The 25,819-nt window shown below is 39.6% G+C and overlaps 1 protein-coding gene across 8 annotated transcripts in view; it reads left to right on the plus strand.

The window, feature by feature from the left end:
* The window catches only part of vav2 (vav guanine nucleotide exchange factor 2), a 254,659-nt gene that overhangs the window by 214,029 nt on the left and 14,811 nt on the right, over positions 1 to 25,819 (plus strand). For 3 of the 8 annotated variants that reach the window (XM_011481992.3, XM_020707823.2, XM_011481996.3), the window contains exons 5-18: positions 4,891 to 4,996; positions 5,330 to 5,344; positions 6,352 to 6,450; positions 9,520 to 9,588; positions 10,523 to 10,623; positions 17,103 to 17,202; positions 18,452 to 18,547; positions 22,638 to 22,706; positions 22,852 to 22,938; positions 23,078 to 23,163; positions 23,263 to 23,395; positions 23,781 to 23,795; positions 24,072 to 24,181; positions 24,358 to 24,459. In XM_011481992.3, coding sequence (XP_011480294.1) covers positions 4,891 to 4,996; positions 5,330 to 5,344; positions 6,352 to 6,450; positions 9,520 to 9,588; positions 10,523 to 10,623; positions 17,103 to 17,202; positions 18,452 to 18,547; positions 22,638 to 22,706; positions 22,852 to 22,938; positions 23,078 to 23,163; positions 23,263 to 23,395; positions 23,781 to 23,795; positions 24,072 to 24,181; positions 24,358 to 24,459 — 1,188 coding nt within the window. The remainder of the gene's footprint in view (positions 1 to 4,890; positions 4,997 to 5,329; positions 5,345 to 6,351; positions 6,451 to 9,519; positions 9,589 to 10,522; positions 10,624 to 17,102; positions 17,203 to 18,451; positions 18,548 to 22,637; positions 22,707 to 22,851; positions 22,939 to 23,077; positions 23,164 to 23,262; positions 23,396 to 23,780; positions 23,796 to 24,071; positions 24,182 to 24,357; positions 24,460 to 25,819) is intronic. The other 5 variants (XM_011481995.3, XM_020707824.2, XM_011481997.3 and 2 more) reach the window with 3 other exon arrangements.

A 25,819-nucleotide genomic window follows, 5' to 3' on the forward strand; every position in this document is an offset into this window, starting at 1 on the left:
TTGATATTATATATCTAGTACTCATTTATTAATTTGTGGCGGTCATTTCCAAGCTTAGACCATTGTAATACAGGTCCTTCTAATCATTCGTGATTCGTATTGCAATGTTTATATCTCCACTTCATGCCTGAAGTCTATTTTCCTGTTTTTAGTAACTGAACACCAGTAAAGCTACCCCGCTATGCAGAACTTTATTTTTGTTCTTCTGATATGATGAGTCATTTATAATTCCCCCCTTCTTACAGATCTTTTTTTGTTTTTCACTGTGGCCGATTCCGTGCGCAAACGTTGGCCCCCCTATGGTTTGACGTTGCGTTGTGAGACAGAAAATGAAACCCTCATCCATGAGTCCTCCAGTCTTCCCCTCCCACTGTCGGTCCTTCTGATACTTTTTGAAGCTCATGCAGGCCCACACAGACACACGTCGGAAACAACCGCATTAGAGAAGTGGTTAGAATTCACTTTATAGGATAAAGACAATGATTAAGTCATTAAAAAGTTTAGTAACATTCTGACTGTTTATAGTTTTTATTATTTAAACGTCATTTTAATCATTTTAGTGATGTTGTGGTAAAAATTAATAATGCATTATTATCAGTACAAGTTGGTTTTGCTTACATGCAGTCGAATTTGTGTGCAGGGTGTTTTGTGTCGCCTTCCAGAACCTCTCAGTCATCTTCTGGATATCTATTTAGCAACCTTTTTACTTTTTTTTTGTTTAATTACATTTTTAAGGAAAGAACAGTTTATGTAAGTTTAATAATAGATTAGATCTGACTTATACACATTGGAGTCGCATTGGATGGTGACGTGTCTTGCCCAAGGACACAACAACAGCTGGCTGGGGGGAGCAGGGATCAAACCGAGTCTTCGATTATTGGACAACCCGCTCTACCGCATGAGCCACTGCCGCCCCTTGATATTCTGACATGTTTAACACATGCCAGTGAAAGATCTCGTAGCAATGGTGACATGAAGCCCCATGAAGCACTGAAGCATTCCAGTCAATTGCTCGATTCTTGAGGTGATGCCATTGACTGTTTATACAGTCATGGCTAAAATTTTTGCTGAGTTTCGTAAAGTTTGCTGCTCAACTTTGATCTAAGCTCGAAGATCTAAGTTGCTGCTTAGATCTTTGTTTTTAGTTGTTTCTGTGATGTACTGAAATATAATTTCAAGCATTTCATACGTTTATTACGTATGAAGTGCTTAATAAACGTATGTTACCGACAATTACATGACATTTGTGCAGAGAGTCAGTATTTGCAATGTCCCATCACTGGGATCTAGTATAAAATACGTAATTTACGAACTAAAATGTATAGAATCAGTAAACCTGCTGCTGCTTTTATATTCTTCCCAGTTTCTGACACTCCCATGTTTTATATAAAGTAGGGGTGTTAAATATGCCATGACTGAGCATCATAATTTTATGAGCATATGCGATGAGATCATCAGGTACGTAATAAAAATAATAAAGATGCAAACAGTAATGAGACTTTTTATGGGAGAAAGTATTAGGTAAAACATGAATTTAAGGGACGTTTTATTTGAGGAGGAAAAAATATGTACAAGTCTTTCAGTGATGGACTACTCACAGGGGGAGGTGGTGTGTGAATAAAACTGAAAATCCAGTGTAACTACATTAGAATAAAGCTGTCAGCAATCACTCATATCTTAAACCACCAAAAAACTCCACCTTCTGATGCTGGAGGCTCTTAAATGGCATCACTGATCAATAAACCTCCTGGAGTCAGATAAGTCATCACTAATCACCTCAGGTGATAATAACCAATCAAATCATGAGAAGCGAGAGTACGTATTGATTCTCCGAGCTCATGTTATGGTTTAATGTTGATCTGTTCTTCTATTCCTATAACGTGTAGTGCAATAGAAAATCAAATCTTACTCTAACAGCCTCATCATTATCACCATGGAGAGGATCCTCTTCTCAGATCTTTTCATAGGTCACATTTATATGCCTGCTTAAAGCACCCTTGATATTGAAGTCTCAGGGGATTTACAAGAAAATGGAGTTCAGCATCAGCTTTCCCTGTTACCTCGAACTACAACCCCATCCGTCTGTGAGAGATGGACTGTGGTCCCTCAGTAGTGAGACAAGACAGCGTCAATGTGCTGCAGTCTTCTCAATATGCATGTCATCTGTGCTTACTGAATTAAAAAAAAGAAAGCTGAGAATGAACCATGCCACCTCAATTAAAACTTCAAACAGGCTTTGCAGAAGTATTCAGCTGTGAAGCTGAATATTTGATTGAAGCCATTGAATCTTTTTCTGTCATTTTTATTTGTACATTTATGCAAGGAGAGGCCTGTTTTTTCTCTGATGGCAAGTTTAGAAGGTAATATGCGACAAGCCAACATGACACAACACACCATTCTTAAATAATACTTAAAAAAAAATCATTTTCTTTTTACAGTAAGGTGTAAGGTGAGGTGTAAAGCCACAGAAAATGATAATTTAGCTGCTACAAAAAATAAAATAGTGGCAGCTTCATGTTCAACGCAATCGGAGGACGCACATTTCTTTAAAACAGAAAACTCTTTTCGGGTCAGAGTGCAAAGCCACATGCTTTAAGGAGCTCAAGGACATTAAAACAAGGATTTACCTTTAGCAGCAGCTTGCAATGGCTTTGCCATGGGGTGCTGGAAATGTTATTCCGTGGCTCTTAGGCTACGTTCACACTGCAGGGCTTAATGCTCAATTCGGATTTTTTGAAAAAATCGGATTTGTTTGCTAGACCGTTCACATTTCCAAGTAAATCCGAACTTTTGTGATCTCCAGTGTGACCGTGACACGACCCAAACGAGACCCGCATGCGCAGAAGCCAGAAGAATACTCAACGGTGAACGACGTCACTTGTTGTTTGACGAGCAAACGTTAACATGGATGTCAACAAAAGTGTTGTCAAAAGCGGAACTCTTTTTGTAATATTAAATTTATTTTCACGAAGGAGCAGCACAATTACAATCTTCTCATTTTAAGAAGGCAATGGAGTCGGGATCGTCTGTACCCACTGTAGTGGAAGAGGAATGTGTATGTGTTGGGCCCGCGCGCCCGCGTGTTTGTGTGTGCAAGCGCGTGCCGCGATAGAGAATAGGGGGGGGGGGGGCAGTGTGTGCGCGCATTCATGTTGTGTGTTACGGATGACGGTAATAAAAGAAGGTTTCCCCCAGAATAAATGCTATGGACTCTTTATTAACCTGTTCTGGAGAATCTAAGGATCAGAACAGGGAGGAGGAGGAGGGGGATCGCCTGGGTCCCCCGCGCTTCTGAGCACGTCGGAAAGGGGAGAAAGAAAAAAAAGTTATCGCGGGAAAGGTTCAACACCACGCTCTGCCATTTAGCTGGAAATTTTTTCAAAAACCGCCCAGCCCTGGAGTTTGGCCTGAATAGAGCGATTACCCCAACTATTAATCCAATCGGGGATCTCGCTTCCCTTCCACTGACTGGTCTCAGCAGCATCGTCCACCATGGTTGATGTTTACGTTCTCGTTCCCGCCTACTTCAACGCAAAATGATGACGTTTGTTGCGTGTCGATGACGTACGATTCGGAATCAAGTCGCCTGGCCGGTCGCAATTGAAAAGAACGGCTACAATTCGGAATCAGGACGGCAAACCCACGGGGCCTGGGTCGCAATTGAAAAGATCGGATCTGTGTCATTCAGACTGTCATGAAAAGATCGGAATTGGGCCGCTTAGGGGCAAAAAATTCGGAATTGGGTCGTTTCAGCCTGCAGTGTGAACGTAGCCTAGTCTCTTCTCAGTGACCTGGTTTCAATCAGGAAAACTCCTTTTCGGTTGATTCTACTCCTAATAATTTACTAGTTGTCTGTAAAACATTTAGCAGAGAAAAAAATGGGTTTTAATTTAGCTGCATGACACACAAAGTGACGCCTAAAAGAATCCAGCATAAGAGATGCTTTAAGTCAATTTTTATTTTTTTTTAACCTACAAGTGATCACTGTGGTTTTAAGGTTTGAGTCTTTTTTCAATTGCATAAACATAAAGGGTTTTCCTTATTGTTTATGACGAGTGAGTGTGATGTCACCTATAGAGGATAGCTTACTTTTAGCTGCAACCAAATGAACTCAATTCAGTTGCCATTTTTTTGTGATGCGGACACTGCCATGTTGGAGCCAATCAGGAGTGAGCTTGTTGTAAGTCCTGACCTCTCCTCTTGAAAGCGGACTTGGGAGAATCTGTCAATCAAACGTACCTAATTTTATTGAGGCATCTGATGGCCATTTTGTCACTTGAATAACTTGCAATGAAAACATATCATGAAATCATTAAGCTTAGCAAAAACATGTAAAAAAAAAAAGTATCAGAGCAAGAATGGGTAACAGCTGTTTATTTCTCTGTAGAAGTCTATGAAATTTTGGCTTCCTGGAGCCAAAGGGTACTTCCTGTTTGGACTCCCAGGGGCGAGGGGTCACTCAGACCAGTGCTCTGTTGCAGTCAGTGGTTTTCCTGCTACAGCTTCTCCTTTGTCAGGTTCAGTTTCCCTACAGAATAATTGGTCTTCAGTGCAGAGAAGGTTAGGGAAGTTTACTGTGAGAGCTCCCAGAGTGTGATCTTCAGAGCAAGCTCCTCACCATGTCTCTTCTCTGCTGGCTGCTTTCCTAATTAAAGGTCAGTAGCTAGCTGGGCGCCAAAACAATATAAACAGATTAAAGGAAAATGCCTCTTAATAGTTCAACCCATTGGAGGTTTGTTAGTTCTATGTGGGATAAAAGAGGTGAGCTTTTTTTATTGTATGCAGAAAAAGATAATAAGCAATAAGGCCTTTCATCTTTTATTTTTTTCATCTTTCGTACTTTCTTTGGAAATGTGTTTAACCTTTTTAATGTCTTCCTGTGTTTTTTAGTGAGCATGACTTGGGTGAGGATGACATCTATGACTGTGTGCCATGTGAGGACGATGGCGACGACATCTATGAGGACATCATTAAGGTGGAAGTACGACAACCGATGGTGAGAACTTTTTAAACAGTGATCTCGTTGTCACAGATGTTACCGCACAAACTCTTAACTCTCATGAATGAAGCATAAATTCTTGACTGGATGCATGGTTGTGTTTTTACAGAATGATGATTGCTTTATGAGAATGCATTGCACCAACAGTTTTGAGGAAACATCTCCCTTCATTTTTAAAAGCATTTTAGTGGGCATATGTTTGTGATCTGCATTTTCATACATACATTCTCTGCATGACATTAGGTCTCTGAGCTCATGTACACTAGCTGTCTGTTTCATACTCTGTGATAAACTTGACCTCTCACTTGCTTTGCCCTCCTCACGCTGCAGATCAGATATATGCAGGTGAGTGCTGATGTGCTTGTGACTCACTCCACCCTGTCGGCCAGCTCTCCCCACCACTTCATTCTAAACAAATTCATAGCATCCTAAGAGAATGACCTGTCGATTGGGTCAGTGACCCTTGCATGGCGACAGAGAAGAGACCCCATCTGGCTCAGTGTCTGACTCAGAGCTTGTGACTTCAGCTTGATGGCGGCTGTGTTGACTGGTGTCAGCAAACGCCACCCGCTTCTGCAACAGAGCATGAGTGAAATAATGTGTCACACTGGCTTAGCACCTCTTGTTTTCTGATATTTGCTTCGGTGTTAATCACAGCTGGAGCAAATCCCATACTGGACATCTTAAGTTTGTTAGCTTTAGGTTTTGTGTTAGTTGCACACCACACTCAGTTATTTGTGTACTGAGCATACCTTTTTAATATACTGCAGCAGTTTTATTTCAACCATAAAAATCAGCGCATGCATTACATTGATCAAAAGCTCTGGTGCATCCAGTTCCTATCAATAGTCCAAAAAAAGGAAGTGGTATATTGGTCAGGTTTTGTGGTAGCCTGAAGATGGAAGAGCCTTTTAAACTGAAGAATGAAATCCTTTTATCTGATCAAAATGACAGTATAGTCTATTTTTGTGATAATGTGTGCCTTTATTAGTGGTATTCTTGCAAACACTATATAAACAGAAACACTCATACCGCACCACGTGAGTAATTATGCATGAAAAGCTGTGGGGTACGTATTGCTGCCCTTAAAAAATGACATAAAAGCTCTTAGATGGTTAGGTTTGGAATGCCAAACTGCACCAAGGTTCACTTGCAAGTGAATAGAGATCCTTTTAAAGTAGATTTTGAAAAGTAATTCAAGTAATCATAACTTGCAAAAATAGCCAGGACATCTCCTTTTTTTAGCAATACAGAACAATAACTATTGCTTTTTTCCCCACAAATTGCATGAATAAACTAAAATATTTTATTAATAATGTTATATTTGATTGTGTCTCTCATCCTCATTCTAGAAAATGGGAATGACGGAGGAGGACAAGAGACACTGTTGCTTAGTAGAGATCCAAGAGACCGAGGCCAAGTACTACAAGACTCTGGAGGACATTGAGAAGGTGAGTCTCAGGATGAAAAGGAATGTTGCACTGGAGCCTTCATCTAAGTTTATAGTGTGTGTTTTTTATCATCAACTGTTGGTTGTCACAGCATGGAAATGTCAGGTATTGACAGATTCATCTGGGAGCACAAATGTCATAGGAGATGATCAGTACAGTGGTTATTGACGGAAGCCTAATGGGAAAAGCTGATCCCTGGAGATCATTAAATGTGCCAAAAGCTGCCGAATAATTCATTAGGAAGGTAACAGAAGGTGGCTCTGTATTTTTACTTACTTAGAAGTATACATGCATAATAATTGGCTATACTGTTCTAGCTGGGGAGCAGTAGTTAGTTCAAGCGTGAGTCACAGTTGCCACCAATGGGAATTTAGTGCATAAATAAATGCTATCACTCCAATAGTTGGAACATCTAAAAACAAGGAGCAATGAAAAATGTTTAAATAATAAGAACTTTACAAAGGTAACTCGCACTGTAAAAACCTTATCTTAAGAAAGTAAAAAGACCCTTATTTCAAGACTGAATGGTTTAAGTTTTTGGCTTACAAGAAAATTTAGACGATCAAGAAGGTTTTTCAATGGCAAAATAATCTTAGTTTGCGAAAACACGTCTTGGTGACTAGAATTTTTTTATTAAAAATAGAATGTTTCTCCAACTGTGGCCGAGCCTGGTCGGGCCAAGTTTACAACACCCCTGGTGGGCCCCCTTTTCCCCCGGGGTGCTCCCCTCCTGGGCGGGGGCGGCTGGCCCCTGCCTTGCTCCTCCCTGGACCAACCGTGGGCCGGGTGGGTGGCTGCCTGGAGTGCGGAGCGGGTCTCCCTTGGGGGGTCCTGGCTCGTACCTGGGGTTGGGGCGGGGGGATGCTCAGAACTCCTGGGTGGTGATGGGCTGCTCGTCTGGGGCTGTGGGCGCCCTTCTCGGGTGGGGCCCTGTGTTGGGCTCTCCCGGCGCAGCGGGGGGGCTGCTCTCCTGGTTGGGCTGGGGCGGCGCTCTCTTTCCCCCCTGCTCTCTGGCTCTGGGGGCCTCGCGGCAGGCCTGCTGGCCCTGGCCTGGGTGGCGGATTGGGTCGCCCGGGGGGCGGTTGTTCCCCGCCTGCTGCCGTGTGGCGTTGGGGGTTCCGGCTGCTGCTGCTGCTGCGGCGGGGGTCTTGGTGTGGGGATGTCTTGCCACTCTCCTTCCTTCTTTTCACACTCACCTGAGCACAGGTGTTAGCTCACCTTTGCACTAATAGTTTGCGTGATAGAATGACTGAAATATTTCACACTAGTTGGTTTAAAGGCATAAGTATGCGTGTGTGAACACTATCTGTTTTGTGTACATGTTGACATGTGAACATTTTTTCAGCCAGCAGGTGTGTTGATAACATTTGAGTGTGTGTGTGGACAGGCCCCGCCCTTTTTGTACTACTTTTGAACCGTACCGTAATGATAAACAACCAGTAAACTAGCTTCTCTATGCTGCTTCATGGTCTTATCCCCCCTCTCACTATCACCCCCCCGTCTCTAACATCCCTCTCTTTTCTTCCCTTCTTTCCTTTTCCGTCCGGTCCAACACCAAAGATTTTCAAACATGATTGAAATTAATAAAGTTTGGCCTCAATTACGAAAGGGGTTTATTCAGACATACCTGCGGTTTGTCTGAAGATTAATAACCCCTCTTGTTAAAGTAAAATATGTCCAATACAAGAGGCCGTCAGCTCTCATCTGCCTGCCCAGCTGTTGGACAAGACAAGTAAAAAAAAAAACAACAAATACAATGTTTGATTTATTTTTATTTTTTTCACCTTTCAACTTAAACCTTTACGGGTTGCTACAGCGAATGAGCTTTCACTGATTCACACAGGTGGTTTGGCAGAGAGTTTTTACCCCGGTTGCCCTTCCTGACACAAACCCATATTTTCAAGGCACAGGAAGACCCAGATTGGCAGCAGCACGAAGGGTCTTGCCTAGGGACCCACACTGGATTTTGGCTCATTGCACACCCTGGAAATCAAACACAGGTTTCCTCCAAGATTGTACGCTGAAAGGAGTAGGATTTTTTAAAATTTGTTTCTTGGTTATATCAAGACAATTTTTCAAATTATTACCATTTTTGATTTCCTAAGGGGCTGTTTTTGCAGTGCACAGACCAGGAAGTTGGACTAAATCAGCATGGGTCGCTGAAAAAAAAAGCCACTTTGTTGTGGTTTAATAAAAATTTCACATCTAGCTCTTAAAAACAAACAGTGCCAAATCATGCCAGGGTTTACTTGCAAGTAAATGTGAGACTCTAGAGTTTTAGTTAGACAAGGATTTAGTGGGCTTTTTGCGTCAGATTTCTAATGAGCCTTCACATCTACATACATGCTGCAGACTTATTGTGGAAACCAACTTTAGTCTGGACCTCAGGATTAGGTCTTAACAACTTACAACTCATCTGTGTCTCAAAGTTAAGTAATTTAGTTACATTTGACCTTTAAATACTCTTTTGCCTCTTGGCAAAAAAACGCTGTCAATGTTAAGCAAACTCTGTGGCAACAAAGTGCGACGTGAACCCGCACGTATCCCAGCTCTTAGTGTGATAACAAACCACTGTTGACATCAAAGCTGCTAACACATCAGTTTCGCTGTTGGCAGGTTTCATCTGCAGTTTGATGGAGCGTCACAAATCATTCGCCCCGCTAATTTCATTAAACTAAATGTGCATCCTGTGTTTCCCACATCAGACCAACGTGAGAGTAAATGAGAAGGAATATCCCTCCGATGATCAGAAGACTCATAAAGCTTAATTGAGTTGGGGTTAATAAAGTCTGCCGTCTTTTCGCCGCTTCTTTGTGCATATATTTGTTATCGTTATGATGATGAAATGTGACAGCCATAAAGCGGAGTTAGAAAAGAAAAGCAGGCAGATTTTTCCCACACAACAGCTGTGTACTGCCTGAAAGTTGGTGTATTGTTGCATCCATTGTTCAAGGCAGATCTTTGTCATCTGACAAAACTAAAAAATATATTGTTTACCTCATATGCAAAAAATGAGCAAAGACATTTTTACTTGACAAATTAGTCAGTAGCTCGTGTTCTTCTTCTCAGAACTACATGATTCCACTGAAGCAAGTCTTAAGCCAGCTGGAAATGGAGAAGATTTTTGTCAACCTTGAGGTGAGTAGAGAGTGAAGCAAATGAAACCCTCTCTCCACATCACTGAATGTTAACATGCTTCATGCTGTTCTATATGTATTTAGCAATAAATAGGTAACTTTTCAATTAGAAAATAAATCTTGGTGTTTTGATTGTCACATTTGCATCCCTCCTGCAAAAAACCCTGACGATTTCATACGTTTATCTAAAAATGTATGATGCATGAATCTAAAGTAAAAGAAATGAAGAAAAAAACACTTTTGATATAGCAATACTGGTCCTAAGCTAGCTTGAAAAACCAAGCACCTTCCGATGCGAAAAGAACTTAAGGAGCAACACTAACACTTTTGGGAGAAATGTATTTAACAAACCAGGCAAGCCATAATGACAAAATATATAACAATAACAGACTAAATATATAAGCACACTTTATTACAGTAATACATCGACGCTTTTTTAGCTATATGAAAAAACAAAGGAGGACTTTAATTAAATAAGTGTCTGATTTTTGATCAATTCAGGTAACCTTAAGATAAAGAACATGCCAACAAGACATGCTAAATCCAGTGAATTCTTCATTCTCTGTGTCGCTTTGGAACGATTCTGCTCCCCGCACAAGACTGAACAGCACTTGTTCTGCATTGCTGTCTGTAGCAAATACTGACACACACACCTACAGTGCCTTCTAGCGGTTGTTCCAATTTATTTTTAGAAACTACACATATAAGTTGTATAAAAGTTGCATCCACGGAAAAATAATGCAAAAAAAATGCACCTTATATAAATATACAGTACACTACAGAAAAATACAGTACACTACAAGTCCTTTGTAACACACAAAATGTCAAAAAATACTTACCAAAGTAGCCAGGTGTTAAAGGAAGGCTTTAAATCTTAATATTTGTGTAAACTTATTTTATAAAACATGCATTTTGTTGTTTAAAATGTTTGCTAGGATATTATCAGAGTCCACTTTGGTCTCTTGCGAGCCATTGACCTGACCATGGTTAGTGGAGGAAGTGGCCTCGGAAAGATCTTCATCGACTTCAAGGAAAGGTCAGTATCCTACAAACTCATGCTTGATGTTTGTTTTATTCACAGCATGCATTAGCGTACACTGTTAAAAACGGTTTTGAATTTAAACTTGGATGCATTTTGGCAGAGGCAGCATGGAGCTTCATATTCACAGGTCAGATTGCCAGGTGTATTAGATTTTTTGTTTCATACGAGTTAAAATAAAACATATGAACGGAAAAGTAAAAAAAGCTACTTTTCAATGTTTATCCAAAACCATTATCAGTGCATCGGGCTGGCCACGGATTCTTATAAAGTCTTAGAAGGTCCTAAATTTAACAAAGAAAGCCTTATAAACGATTGAACTGGCATAAATTCTGGTAAGTGGGTTTTAATTTTTTTCTCTTCAGTGTCATTTGACATCCTGTCCAAAAAAAGGGGGATTAATTGAGGGGTTAAAACGGGTTATCGGAAATTCTTATGAAGCAAAACTACACGGTATGTCAAAAGGCGTTTAAACTTGGCATAATGGGGATCATGGTGACCGAATCGCATGTGTAGAACAAGACACAAACTAGCTGTTTGTTTCATTTATTTTGTACATACAGTCTTTAATGAGATTTTTTTAGTCATTTGACCGACGATCCTCCTTGCACGTGTTGCTTTTGTTCTAGATTGTTGTCTTTTGTTTACAGCTACAGCCACTCAGTTATTCTAGTTGTTTATTTAATCTGAAAATGGTCAATATTACTAAGTGGTTTTCCATGTTATTGTTTGTTCTTTTTTAAAACAAAAACTATCTAAATAAGCAGTACCTCTTAGAATTGTGTAAAACATTCTCAAAGGATGTTGAAAGTAGACCTCAATTTGGAAAAATTGGTCTTTTGAATGCAAGCAGTGTGCTGTTCAGATGTCATCTTAATTTGAACGCCTCACACAAAAGGGACAAAGTTGACTGTTCTGTTCAAATACGTGTTTTTTTTCTATCAACTTCCATCTTGCACAGCTGTACAGCAGCTCGTGGTTAATTTGCATCTCTGACGGGAGCAGTGATTTGCCTCCCTGCTGAGCAAAGTGCAGCAGCCTTATAGGTAATAATGGTGATGATAAGTCCCGCCCTTGACTCTGATTCAGTCGTTTGGAATTATGCAGCCATTATGGCGAGAGTGAGTCACTATGCTTCATGTATGCATATGTGCATTTTTTTCTTGCAAACATTAGTGGGTATTGTGTTCCTGCACAGGGACATTTAGAGCACAGATGCTCTTTTCTACCTACTGATGTTTTCCAGCTAAAATGGTCGATGCAGATTTGGATAGGTAAGGTCATTGTAGCTTTCTTTCCTGAAGCCCGGAGGCCTAAATAAAGCAAAATGGGTTTGACACAGGAGACTAATAGACAGAGACTGGCACATGCTCTGTCTCTCCATTATGCATGTGTCTTTGGGGTTCATCTGACTCTCAAATTTTATTGAGTACCACTTAAAAATAGTTTTTGGCACATAAGTACAAGATGCTGATAAACAATAATCCCCACTCAGGACAGGAAATTTACAGACATGAATGACACTTTGTCACTCATAGGCCTTTCTTTGGGCACAATGCTTAATTGTTTGATAGTAAATAAAAAGAAGAGTGCTTTACAGTTTACAGACTGGGATTTAAACCTGTTCCGACCTCATTGAGGACTTGTATCCTCAGTACACGGAGCACTGCAGGAATGTCTTAGTCGCATGCACCCGTACAGGAGTTGACCCGTATGGTTCTTTAGGGTTTTTGGGTTGTCCAGGACTGTGGAAGGTTGTAGAAAGGAGCAGCTGCATCTCAAGAGGAGCGCAAGTGTGTGTTGCAGTTCCCTTGAGGCTCATGTGGCCACCTTAAGGTCATGAAAATGGAACATACGATTGTTGTGCATGTGGTAAGTGTATCGTGAAGTATTTGTAAGGATATTGTAAGTTGCACACTCTTATGACGTACGGATGATGCTGTCGTACGGTGCCCTTTATGTACCCTTTATGCCCTTACGGTGCATACAGTCTGATTTATGCAGTGCTCCAGTTGTTGGTAAGGTGTCCACACGTGCTCGTTACTGACTGTGCGTAAATGCAGCACACACAGGGTGTTTGCATGATACGTTACTTACTGCCTGTAAGATGCCAGAGGATGCCCACACAAACTGCATTCTGGTTGTCTAATTTCCTGATTTCTAACAGCCAAGCTGCATGCACCTTTCACTTGAACCGCACTAATAGGCTCCCTGTGCAGTGTGCAATGTTTGTAGGGTTGAAAAAATGAAAAGTCTGGCTGCGTTTCATCTGATTCAACCTTAGTTACGCTTGCGTGTTGTAGAAGTCTTCGCCACGACCTGTCACCCACAGCATGCCTTTAGAAAAAAATGTGCGTAAACAGCTGATATTTCCTGTGTGCCCCATGCAGGTTTGCCAATTTTTTGCCTGCAGACGGCTTGTATGTACCTGGAATGGCAGTGGTGATTAAGGCTAAGCTGTTGTTTGAAGTTTAGAGGTTGCTTGTGTGTGAAAACCATTTTAACATTTACCTTCCATTCATAAACAAATTTTTGCTGATGACATTCTGCTCTTTGTTGCTATTTACCTTTCACTGACATTCACCCAAATGTGACGCAGGGTTATTTTAAGGAAGCAATTCATTAGATTTGCAGATGCTGTGCTATCTCTGCCTGGATGTGACTGGCACATATTCCTTCCTCATTATGAGCCATTCTTGCTTCTTGAGTCTCTGTGGACATAAACAACTGTAACCAAGGGATTTGAAAGCACACAACAAAGGTCTTTTCAGAGAGCCAGATATATTTAATGCGGACCAGAATCTGGATAATTAATGTGGTTATCTGTGCTTGTTAGGTCCTTGTGACCTTCACAACAATCAACAATCTGCGTATATCTGTTTTTTTTTCACATATGAAAAGCTTTTGTTTTTGAACTGAAAGTTGTGCTAAAATGTCACTTTTCTTGGTTCTCATACACCCAGACCCAGCCTTATATTCAGAGGGAGCCCTGAAAGCTTCAACTGAGATACAAGTGGTCTCTTGTTGATGTAGTCTTTAAAAAATTCCTCAACTCGTTACTAGAGTAATCTGGTTGCCGTACACTCAGACACTTCCATAATCGTTGTCACAATGAGCCTCTTAAAAGAAGATCTTTGCTCTTGTTCTCCTCCATTTGCTGTGTGCTGGATATGTTGAGTGGAGGTGAGCGGGTCCCAATGCCACGTGTCACAGAATATTAGCCAGCTCCATAGCCTGTCACTTCAGATTTGCTCTGAGATTTCCTTCGGTCGCCTGACTCAGCTCACACCACTCCACCACCCATTGGGGGGGTGAATACCCAGGGCAGTATTACCCAGAATTGTATTTCCTGTGAAAGGATTTTGCATCAAAAATTATGCAAGTTTGTAATAAATCAAGAAATCCTTCAAATAAAAGGAAACCATTTTTCTTTGTCTAATGGACAGCTGTAGGATTTTTAAAAGCATGTGAGTGACTGCCAGTTTACTGTTCTGTCCTTCTAATTTCTTTGTATACAGTTTCACAAGATTCTAATTTTGACTATATTGCCCTATTCGCATGCTATTTTACTTACTTATAAATATACATTTTCCTTTTTATTTTTTACAAAACTATATAAAAAAGGCAGCATGCAAGTTTAGCATTTAGGAATTGTTATTTTTTTAACTGCTTGTGAATGCAAGTAGAGCAGAAATGCAGAAAGGAATGAAGAAGTGAGCTATCAGCTTCCATAGTGAGGTGAACACTCTTACAGTCAAAGAAGAAATCGACTATGATTTTCACTGAGCAATCACTGCTGACTGAGTGGAAACAGTGGGAGCACTCTACAGTGCTTGTCATTAGCTGTTTAGATAATGCTGCCTGTTTTTAAGGAAAAGGAAACAGGCAAACAGTGTTCTTTTCCCAAAAACAAGCAGCGTTAACTAAACAACTAATGACAAGCACTGTGGTGAGCTCCCACTGTTCTTACTCAGTCAGCAGTGATTAGGAGTAACAACTATCAAACATTCTTGCTGTCATTTTTAACATTCCATGTTTATACTGATAATACATTATTTTTAAGCATTTGATCAATTGTTTTGCTTGCAGTAGCTGGTTTACACAGCTACAATTTTAATTTGCTTTGTCGTTTTGTGCATGTGCATGACGCAGCTCCAAAAAAAGAAATGGCGGCCTAGTGCTATTTACAAAAAAAGTAAAAAATAGAAATAGCATAATTTTCCAATCCAGTTGTCCCTTGTTTATTGCAGGGGTTACATTGTAAAACCAACCTACGATAGGTGAAGTCCACAAAGTATTATTATAGATGTTTTAAAGCTGTAAAACTCCCCACTAAACACTTTATAACCTTTTTTAGACAGACATGAATATTTTCACATTTTTCTCGCTTGTTTAAAGTCTCAAAGCAAAATCTTAAAAAAATGTGTCCAGTATTTTTGAATGAAAATCAAAGGTCTGCTAGCAATTGAAGATTCATGTAGATTTGGCAAACTAAACATATTCTGTATAGGAGACACGGCAGGGAGGAGATTGATTGAAAGATCAGCAGCCAATCAGGACGCAGAACCAGTGTGCTGTAAAAAAAAAGAATGCAAATTCCACTGAAAAAAGAATTGGCGAAACAGTGACATCGCGAAAGGTGAAACGCGATATGGCGAGGGAACACTGTACATAAAGCTTTGCTGATGTGCTTAAAATAAAAACATAAATAAAAAAAATGTATTCAACTGGTTTTCTCTCTTTTTTCAGTTTTCCAATGTGAGCATGCAGATGTCAGATGCTATTCTTTTATTTAATTCATTTTTGCATTTTTATATTGCATCTTATCATGTCTGAATGAGTGGCTGTCATAATTGTCATGCCGACAGCAGAAGCCAGAGATCTTGGCATTCTAGTCTTGGTGCATCTTCTTAAAAGAAGAGCTTCATCTGTCATCATGCGGCTATAACTCATATTGTTTGTCTTTGGAACACGTCAGTATGCCTTTTCTACACTGCTTGATCTGTTTGGTGTCTTATAATTGATCAAGGCCCCCCGTTAATCTCAATCATTTTGTCACTCTGGAGAAGTGGGAAGTTCGGGAGCTGTCTCCCTGAGTGTGGATCAAGGCTTAATCAGGGACCTGTTAGCCCAGAGCTTAACGAGCTTAACCAAAACGTGAGTCTTGCTGCAGGGGGGGTGGGGTGGATCAAATGAAGCCTCAGGGATCACCACTGTGGACTTTGGGACAGTCATGTGATGAACTACTTGCTTCACAGTCCCACAGTTTGACAACCTCAATATTTGTGAAACATTTCATCAATGAATATGTCTGCTTTTCATTATTCTATCAACTGATTCTGTTTTTGCAGCCTAGTCTCAGTTGGCATTTCTGCTCCACCGTCCAGACTTTCTCCTGCTGCTTTCGCCTGCATTGCAGATCTATCAGGGCTTGTATTAGAGTTGGGGGCGGCTTTACTTGCTGCCTTGCTCCACTCAGAATTCAGATTAACACGAGTGCCAACTCTCTCCGTACCAAGCGTGCCAATGTCCTACTTAGACTGAATGAGTGAGTGAAAGGAAAGTGTGCCACGTGCCGCTGCATCCTCTAGGAAAGATGACTTTGAACTGTCTCCCAGCTGAAGCCCGCAGATCTGTGTCAATGTCCCACTGTGATATCTGATGAACTCGCCTCTCATATCATCACTGCTCGAAATGAAGAGATTCTTTCTCCTCTTTGCATAGCAACTGATACCAAGCTGTTTTTCATTAGCGCTCTGTGATTACAGCCTATTGACAGGAGGATGTCGGCCTGACAAACACCGCCCTGGGATCAGGCTTCTGCACATTTTCTAATCATCACACATTTATTCACATATTCATTTATCTGGCCCCTGTGGTGCCAAATGACTCTTACGCTGCCCTTTCAGATTGTGTTATTAATCTTAAAATTAGCGTGCAGCACATCACCTCAAGGCTCAAAAACACTCAGCAGCTAATTGTTGACTTCGAAATAAATTATTTTTTTATGTTTGCTTTTGAACATGTATCGTGTATCAAGATATAACACTTTCAGACGAGCCCTGTTAGTTTACATCAAGCCTTGTCTTTAAAATTCATTTCCAGTTTATACAGATTTAATGAACCTGCCATTAATTAAAGACAACAAACATCTTATTGACAATCTCAGCCGTAAAAAGCTTTTCAAGGATATTTTAACACTCATATGCATCATTAGTTCCTTGTAAATTACTGAGTTTTAATATTTGATACATGATTAGCCAAAACTCAAACAAATGTGTTTTTACTGGTTAAGCTAACGGCTCAGTTTGCTATGAAATCTGCTTAAAGGACATTTCTCTTTCAATGTAAGTAAGTGACAACATTGATCAGATAAATAACTTATTGTGTATATATATCGTGGTTGTTGAGCATATAAAGGGTGATGAGGTTTGTTAGATTGTTTGAGTTAACGGTTGGAAGTTTTCCTTCTGTAGGCTGTTGATCTATGGTCAGTACTGCAGCCACATGGAAAACGCACAGAAGACACTGGATGATCTAACAGCAACACGAGAGGACATCAAGATTAAAGTAGAGGTTGGTACCACTCACCCAGATCCATCCAAATACTGATGTTATTTCTTTGTGTAGCCTTTTATATTCAGTAAAAGTAAGTATAGGAGACATTTCTTATAAAGTGGTAAAACTTTTAAACATGTTGCTTGCTTATATCAGGATTTGTAGCACCAATGACAAAACCGTGTTCTTTTTACTAAGCTTTCTGGATAAATTATAATAGCAAATATGAACTTTACCAATAGGAACTAGTTAAAAAGTTGAAAGAGATAATAAGGACTAAGCAACCGAAGAATAAGAATTCAACCAGCCCATTTGAATATCTTGCAACAGACTGCAATATTGGAAACTCAGTATCTTGATGAGTTTGATCTGACTGCAGACTCCAGACAGAGCCTAATGATAGGAGAAACAAATAAAAGGGAATAGGAAATGAATGGAAGGGAAGCAGATCAGGATGAGGACTGAAGAGCGTGTGGGTACCGAGAATGAATGAAGAAAGAAGGAACAAGCATAGGTTAGGAAAAATGAGTTTGAGGACAGGATGGCTGTAAGAATTGGACAAACTAAGGGCCATAGAGGTAGGAATAGATAAAGAGGAGAGGGTGTGGGTGAAAGATAAACAAAGAAAACAATTTGTTGAAAATATGAAAGGATGGTCTTTGTGAATTATAAAATGATATTAAGATATTTACTTTCTAAATCAGATGGAAAGTGTAACGAAGTGGTGAGATCCAGGAAAATCAGCAGTTTACTGCTTATCAACAAGATATAAAATATATCAGAGAAGAAATGAGGTGATCAAAGCCCCAGCAGTTTCATACTCTTTATCACAACTGAATTTTTTGCAAGCAGCTAAATAACATTTTCTCAAGGTATTGAAATCAAGCCTTTATTGTTAAAAAAAAATGAAATAAAGAAGGTGTGCATTCTTGTCATTAGTGCATTGTAAATTGAATTCAGAGAATGTTTTTGAATGATAAAACAATAGACCCTTTTTTGTGGAGTTTTTAAAAATGTAGTTGTGACTCAGATGAATTTCTCAGTCAGCATGGAGGATAACTGTCACACATTCTGGCACAGCCAGAGCGGTTGTGCCCTGAAAGAATGAACTGGCCTCATTGTTGTTAGCAGGCTGTTGTGAATGCTTGGAAGCAATGGCACAAGTGCAGCAATGAATTATTAAACAATAAATGAATGCTTGTCAGTGGAAAACTTACAATTCCTTATTATGCAGCGTGTAATGACTGTCTCTGTGCTTTTTCCATAGGAATGTACGCTGAAGGTGCAAGAAGGGAAGTTCAAACTGCAGGACTTGCTGGTTGTTCCCATGCAGAGGGTGCTAAAATATCACCTACTGCTGAAGGTAAGAGTCACCCCCATATCCAAATGTTGCACATTCACACCCTTGTACTTAACTGAATTTCGATTTGGGCAGTTTTGTAGTCAAATAAAGTCGCCAATGTAAAGTGTAGCCAGACAGCATGACAGCATGGTGGTATGAAGATGACTCTGGTGGTAAGTAAGATGAAGAAGACAAGGACCTTTGTTTGACCTTTAGGGAAGAGTTAAAACAGGCTTTGGGGATACTTGGAGGTTCTTCCCAGTGACTGGACAGGACAGGTACAGCTAAAGTGACTTGGCTACTTGGTGAGTCATCTGGAATGAGGAAAGCAGAGAAAGAGACATACTAAGGAATGAAGAAGTCTGAGAGTGTGTAAAGTGAAAAAGGTTGACTTAGAAGAATTTGTAAACAGGAGAGAAGAGAGCAGAGAGGAGCACAGGACAGAGAGCTCAGAGCAGAAAATAAAACCAAGTAAGGATAAATTGAGGAAGGTATTGAAGAAGATGAAGAGTGGACAAGCAGTGTGTCCATAGCTGTTGAGATTTGGAAGGATTTAGAAGAGTGGGGAAGAAATAAAACATTATTAGGATCAATAGTCTAGAACAACAGAGGGTGGGAAAAAGGGGAAGAAGCATGTGTAAGCAGGTTGGAAAGGTGGAACAAAGGTTTGTATGGTGATATTTGACAAAAGAGTGTCACCAAGAATAAAAGAAGGGTTTTCAAGACGGTGGTCAGACTGTTGGTGTAGAGATGGAGTCTTTCAGATATAGACAGAAGGCAGAGCTGGAGGTAGCAGAGGTTGAGGTTCTCTTTGGGAGTTGTGACAATGGATAGAATCAGGAAGGAATCCATTAGAAATACAGCTCATGTCAGATGTTTTGGAGATAAAGCCGTATTCCCATGCATCCATATAGGGCTTGATCAGTATAGGTGCTGCAGGTTTTTGGTTGTCCAGGCCCATGGATGGTCATAGAGAGGAGTGGCATCATCTTAGCGGGGGGACTCAGGTGGATCTCAGTTTCCTTTTCTGTGCGGCCACCTCAAGGGACTTATGATTGTCGAGCATGTTGCAAGTCTATCGTAAAGCATTTGTAACGAGAAAGTAAGTTACAGGCACTTATGAGGAATGGGTGATGCTGTAGTTGTGCAGTGCCCCAAAGCCACACTCTAGTCATAAGTAAGGTGCAAGGACCATCCCCTAACTGACCCAGCATGATTGTGCATGCACCGGATGGGCACTTTATGTGCAAGTGCCTGTTGGATGCTCACACAAACTACACTCTGATTGTCTTACTTCCTAATTTTTAGTTTTCATGCTAGGAGCATGCATGTATTGCGTGAACAACAGGTCCTTTGCACGGTCTACAGGATTTGGGGGGGTTGAATAAATGCAAAATCACTACGACACGCCTGTGTCTCACCTACTTCACCCTTACTTACCCTTGCATGTTGTCTAAGTCTGTAACAACTTGTGACTTGCAACATGAAGAAATGCTAATCAACAGTTTTGCTCTACGATTGACCAGGCTATCTAGAACCTTAATATTTTGTGAGGGCCACCTACGTGCTCCATACAAATTTGACAATTTTTTGCCCACAGACAACCCATCCTTACCAGTAAGGGCAGCTTTGACGAAAGCTTGTATTTGTAGAAGTCAGACTGCGATGGTAAAAGGTTGCTATGAATAAAATTAGTTGGGGGCAGATTTACTGTGGCTTTGCCTAAAGGAAAATGCCAAAAGGCAAAGAAGACAAGAAGCAACACTTTACTTTTTGAACTCAAACTAGTGAAGAATTAGCACTTTAACATATGAAGTAAAATAATTGTTAATAATTAAGCATTAGGTGATAAACTGTGAAAAGATACAGCACTTTTTCTGTTAACTATAATATTGTTTTAGATTTATTTCAATAGTTTTTAATGCACCATAGAAATGTATTGATGCTGGTGGTGTTTTAGAGTTTCCCTGCCCTGTTTTAATGCTGACTGCAAATCAGTAGGATACACATGGTGTAAAAATGGTTATTGCAGCAGGAAAAAAAGTAGGAAACATTTGCACCATTGGTGGCTCTTTTTCTCTAGAGCAGCAAGCTTCTCTATATCAGAAAATGAGCAAAACTCAATTTGAGCAGGTTGTAGTGAGACATTTGCATATCCCACTCAGAAAATTTGAAGGTCAGCCATAAGAATAATAAAAAAAACATAATTCATGCCAGCAAATACTTGTACTGCTCTGTTTAGGATTTTCAGCAAATAGCCAGCACTCTGCAAAAGAAAACCCCAAATACTAGACCAGGTAAACAAATCTGGATAACTCGCATTGCATCATTTGCCAACATTTTTTATTTTTAAATTAGCAACTCAAGTGAAACAACAAAAATATTTTAAGTGTAGTTTTGTTCATACTATTTATTTACACAACGGGGTGGCCTTTGGAATGTTCCCTGTAATTAATTACCTCTGCCTCTCAATTATTCATAGTGAACAGGTTTATGCTGCAGTGGGTAATGAACTGGGGTTGAGGGGAGTGTTTGTGCAGGTGATTGCAGGTCCACACAGCGCACTGTGACTTCTCTATTAGTTCCAATCGAACCCCTACAGGAGTCACAGCAAGTCTCTCGGGTCAAATCAGCCATGCACTAATAAGATTAAACACACCTCATTTCACAGCCTCCCACAACTTTGCAGAGAACAGTGGTGCACGCTGCAGCCTCAGGGCATGTTAGACTGACACGTCCTTTTTGTGTGTGTGTGTTTGTATCTGCGGGTCCAATCACGCCTTAGGGCACTTTTTTCACTTGATGTGGCATAGATATCATCACAGTGGTGCTCTGTGTTTGGTCATAGTGTGAGCAGTTTTCACATCTTTTATGAAGCCCATCTGCACTCTAATTGGAGCACATTCAGCACAGTCATCAGTGATGCTATTCCCCACATGCTGGAATTAAATATTTGATGAATGTACTGTATTCTTCTAAAGCCATATAATTATGTAGCAGTTTACTGCATTTTTTACTAACTTGAGTGTTTAGCTAAAAGCCTTTGCACATGACTACATTTTGGAACCAGAAGGGAGTTTTAGATCTATTGAGTCAGACTTAATGTTATAAACTCTGCTGTCTTGTGGCCAGATTCACTTATTTATACTTGGTCCAAACACTGTTTCTGGGATTAAAAAATATGACTATAATAATGTTTTTTTCTGTATGTGGCAAATCTACATATCCGACTTGGAACCTTAGTTTAAATTGAAATTGTCTACAGGTGCCCATTACGAGTAGAAATGTGTGGAACAGAGTGATTTTTAAAAACCCTAAACCACAGAGCTGATAAAAAGAGGTGAACAGGTGAAACAACTGAGGTGGGCACAAATTTGCTTTTTTATTTGATATTTTTTAAAGATGATGTACGTCATGCTCTATGGTTACAACTTTTAGTTAAACGATTACGATAATCTAAATTGTCAGTGGTCCATGTTAGTGGTTTGCTAATAAGAAAAGCCTTATTTTTTAGAAAGTATGATTCAGAAACAGTTTTTACTTGAAATACTAAATTTGCCCTTGTAAAAAAGCAGGGATCCCTGGTTAGCCTTTCAACCTATAGAACAATAGGTAACTTGGAACTGCTACAACCATTTTGAGACATTCTTGATAACATCCTGGGTTATTTTATTCACTGATTTGACATATGGATAACATAAGTAATACATGCATACAACACATGTATGTGTGACTTCTGCACAAATAATGCTAATATTGCTTTCAGTCTAGTGGGAACTTAATCCAAACCAGAGTTGTTAGCAGTTTTTTTTTTAAATAAGAGTGTTGGGAAAGTAGCTGAGGGTTTTGCAAATTGGTAATTTAAGATTCTAATCATTTTTTTAGGAAGGTAAAATGTAAACGTACCTTTGAGCTTGCTTCCTCCTAAAAAACCTGAAGTTTGATGACTCGGTCAGTAAACCCGCTATTCTGATTTGTCTAAATCTTCATTAAAAAACATGCAAAAAAGAGAACGATAACCCTACTTTATAATTTTAATAAAGATGTGACACGACTAATGCATGAATAAATCAGCCTGCTTATAAATGATCAGGAATAATTCTCTCAACAGGAACTTCTGAGTCACTCAACTGACCGACCTGAGAGACAACAGCTCAAAGAGGCTCTAGAGGCCATGCAGGTTTGTGTTATGTGTTTGTTTGCATGTATCCATTAACAGCAATTAGAATCTTCATTTACGTTAGGAGGGTAAATGCTTAACATGTAAGTAATAGACATGCAAATAGGTAACATGTCCAGTTAAGCTCAGAAATGTTGTCTTTCAGGACCTGGCGATGTATATAAATGAAGTCAAGAGGGACAATGAGACGCTAAAGAAAATCAGTGAATTCCAAAGTTCTATAGAAAATCTTGTAAGTTTTCTGACTCCTGTCATTTTGCTGTAATGTCTATAATTGCTCACCTTTTCTTTCATTTTTAGTGGAACTTTATGACATAATTCATCAGGGATTAAGTGCCTTTAATCCTTCTGGGCCTTTGTGACCTAAACAGCAGGTGAAACTGGAGGAGTATGGCAGGCCAAAGATAGACGGAGAGCTGAAGGTGTCTTCTATCATCAATAGAACAAAACAGGACCGGTGAGGCCAAATTTGGAGTGAAAATGAGATTAATCCACATCCAAAAGCTGGATTTTTATTTTATGCCATTAACGGATAAATATGTTTCAACGTTTCCAGGTATATCTTCCTCTTTGACAAAGTGGTCATTGTGTGCAAGAGGAAAGGCTATAATTATGAGCTGAAGGAGATTATTGAACTGCAGTCGTACAAAATGTCAGATGACCTCATGAACAACAGAGACATGAAAAAGGTAAGAAAAAAACATTTGCTTTGTTTTGACCGGAGAAAAGACAAAGGAGATCTTGCACAGAAGGTCTTTGTAAACGTAGCTTCGCCGGTGTAAATGATGAAACGGCCCGTGCAATCATTGCAAATATTGCTCTTGCACCACAGGAGCTTGTTGATTGTAATTTCAGATACCAAATCAAATGTGTAATGCATTGAAGTGCAATGTGTGCTCTCTGCTTGCTTGGGAATCCTGAATGCATCAGACGTGATTCGGAAGTCATGAAAACGTTGGGCAGTGCATCTCATGACTGGTCTAACATGCTGCTTTATTTTAAATCTGCATGTCTATTTGTTTGCATGAATAACTGGGTCTTTATCTGGTGTCTTTCTTTTTGCATGCTTACCAGTCGAGTGGAAAAATGGTAAGCTCAAGTGAAATCCTTTATTTAACTCTCCCCTCTCATGGGGAGCTCATTTTAGAAGTTGTGTACTGTGGGTGTCGTGCTGTGATTGCACATCTGCCTTTTGGTGCTTTAATTGTTTTCCCCGGTTTTCCTCAAGCGCATGTAGACTTTCAGTTATGAGTTAAATGTATTATTTGTTAGCATTCCTACAACACTGTTGAAAGGGTTTTGTTCGCATCTTTCTCTTACGTCAATCCAAAAATCTTTCTGACATCTGCTCATTCTTCTCCCTAGTGGTCCTACGGTTTTTACCTGATCCATTTGCAAGGGAAGCAGGGTTTCCAGTTCTTCTGCAAAGCTGAAGACACAAAGAGGATTTGGATGGAGCAGTTTGAAATGGCTATGTGAGTATGATTGCATGGGTTAAGTACTGAAACTGTTTTAAGAAGCCAGTTTTCTTATTAGCTTTGTGTTTTTGTTTATCTATCCTTGGTGTTTGTAATTTCTGTTATAATTTATATCAAATTTGGTATTAGCTGCCTTTTTAGATAATTAATGAAACAAATTTGTCCTCATCCAGGTCCAACATAAAGCCAGAGAGAGCCACCGCCAATCAGCACAACTTCCAAATGCACACGTTTGATAAGAACACCAACTGTCGAGCTTGCAAGAAGCTCTTGAGGTAACCCAAATTAAATAAAATGAACACAGCCTAGGCTCACATTCTGAAATAGATTTGCTCGGTAAATTCTTCCAGCTGTCATGTATTAGTTTTAAGGAGGAACATGCTTGCTTATGCAGAATGTGAACAAGAACAGTAGATGTAATACACAGACAGGTGCTGTATCCAGCCCTATACACTTTTTTTTTATTGATGAAAAATCTGCCAAATATATCAAAGCTGTTATTATGAACCAATTTTTAAGAATCTGAAGGGTTTTTCTTAAATTTTAGATCTATTTTACAAATATATAAAAATAAAAGCTATTTCAGGTCCTTTTTTAGCTTTGCTTAGTTGTGTATGTATATGAGTTGGGAAAATAGGTATCCACTGATATCAAATTCTGCCTTCAAGCAATCCCAAAGTTACATGAATGTAATTTCTTATATAATTAATTCTGCATGTTCAGATAAATGGATTTTGCTGCCTCTGGCGAGGCCCATGCTAGCACATTGACTTCTTTGTGCTAACACTTAACCTGCTGCAAAGCTGTGGGCTTTACCCTCAGTTAAATAGCCTTTAACAGTGAAAAAAAGTATTGTCCAGACTGGCTAAATTCTTCTATCATATATATTTGATTCGTATTATCATTATAACAAATAATTCAATGTTTTGCTTGTCTTAATTAAGCTAATTTTAGCTTGTTGGGAAAAAAAATGTCTTTTTTGTTTTTTTTTTTATGTGGAGCTAGAAGGGACTTTACCAAAATGTCTGTTTATTTAATTTTTGTTACTTTGTTTTTGGTCAAGTTTGAAATTTGTGGCTGAACTGTATGAAAGCACTCAAATGCAGGAAATATCTAAAGAAAAATTAAGAATTAAACTGCTTTTCTCACTAAAATGGTGAATGAGGAGCAGATGAAAAAAAAAGCAGTTTAAAAAAGCTTAGAGTTGTTATGTATAGACTACAGTTGGCGGGTCACAAGCTCTCTGCTCTGCTCTATTCTGATGCATCCACTTGTAGACATATAAATCCGTGTACATCTTTTTTTTTCTCATGTGAGCTGGTATCTGGCTCAAAACTGGACGCTGGATAGCTCCAATATTGCTCTCCCTTGTTGTTGCACCTGTAATACTTGGTTGTGGTTGTGAGGGGCTGTCTGCTAGTGGGAGAGAGTGTAAACAAAGGGATGATGGGAAATCAGCGCAGGCTTGCTCTGCACCCACAGTCAGAGGTGAAATCCTGTCACTCTGCAGAAATCATCTCCTAGAAAACAAGACAGGTTTTTTGATTGTTACCTAAAACAGCATAATCGTAATTAAAAGACCACTGGGATTGCTTTTACGATAGATCAAAAGATTATAGTTATAGTTTGTACGTT

The sequence above is a fragment of the Oryzias latipes genome, chromosome 12 (assembly GCF_002234675.1).
Source record: "Oryzias latipes chromosome 12, ASM223467v1".
NCBI lineage: Eukaryota > Metazoa > Chordata > Actinopteri > Beloniformes > Adrianichthyidae > Oryzias > Oryzias latipes.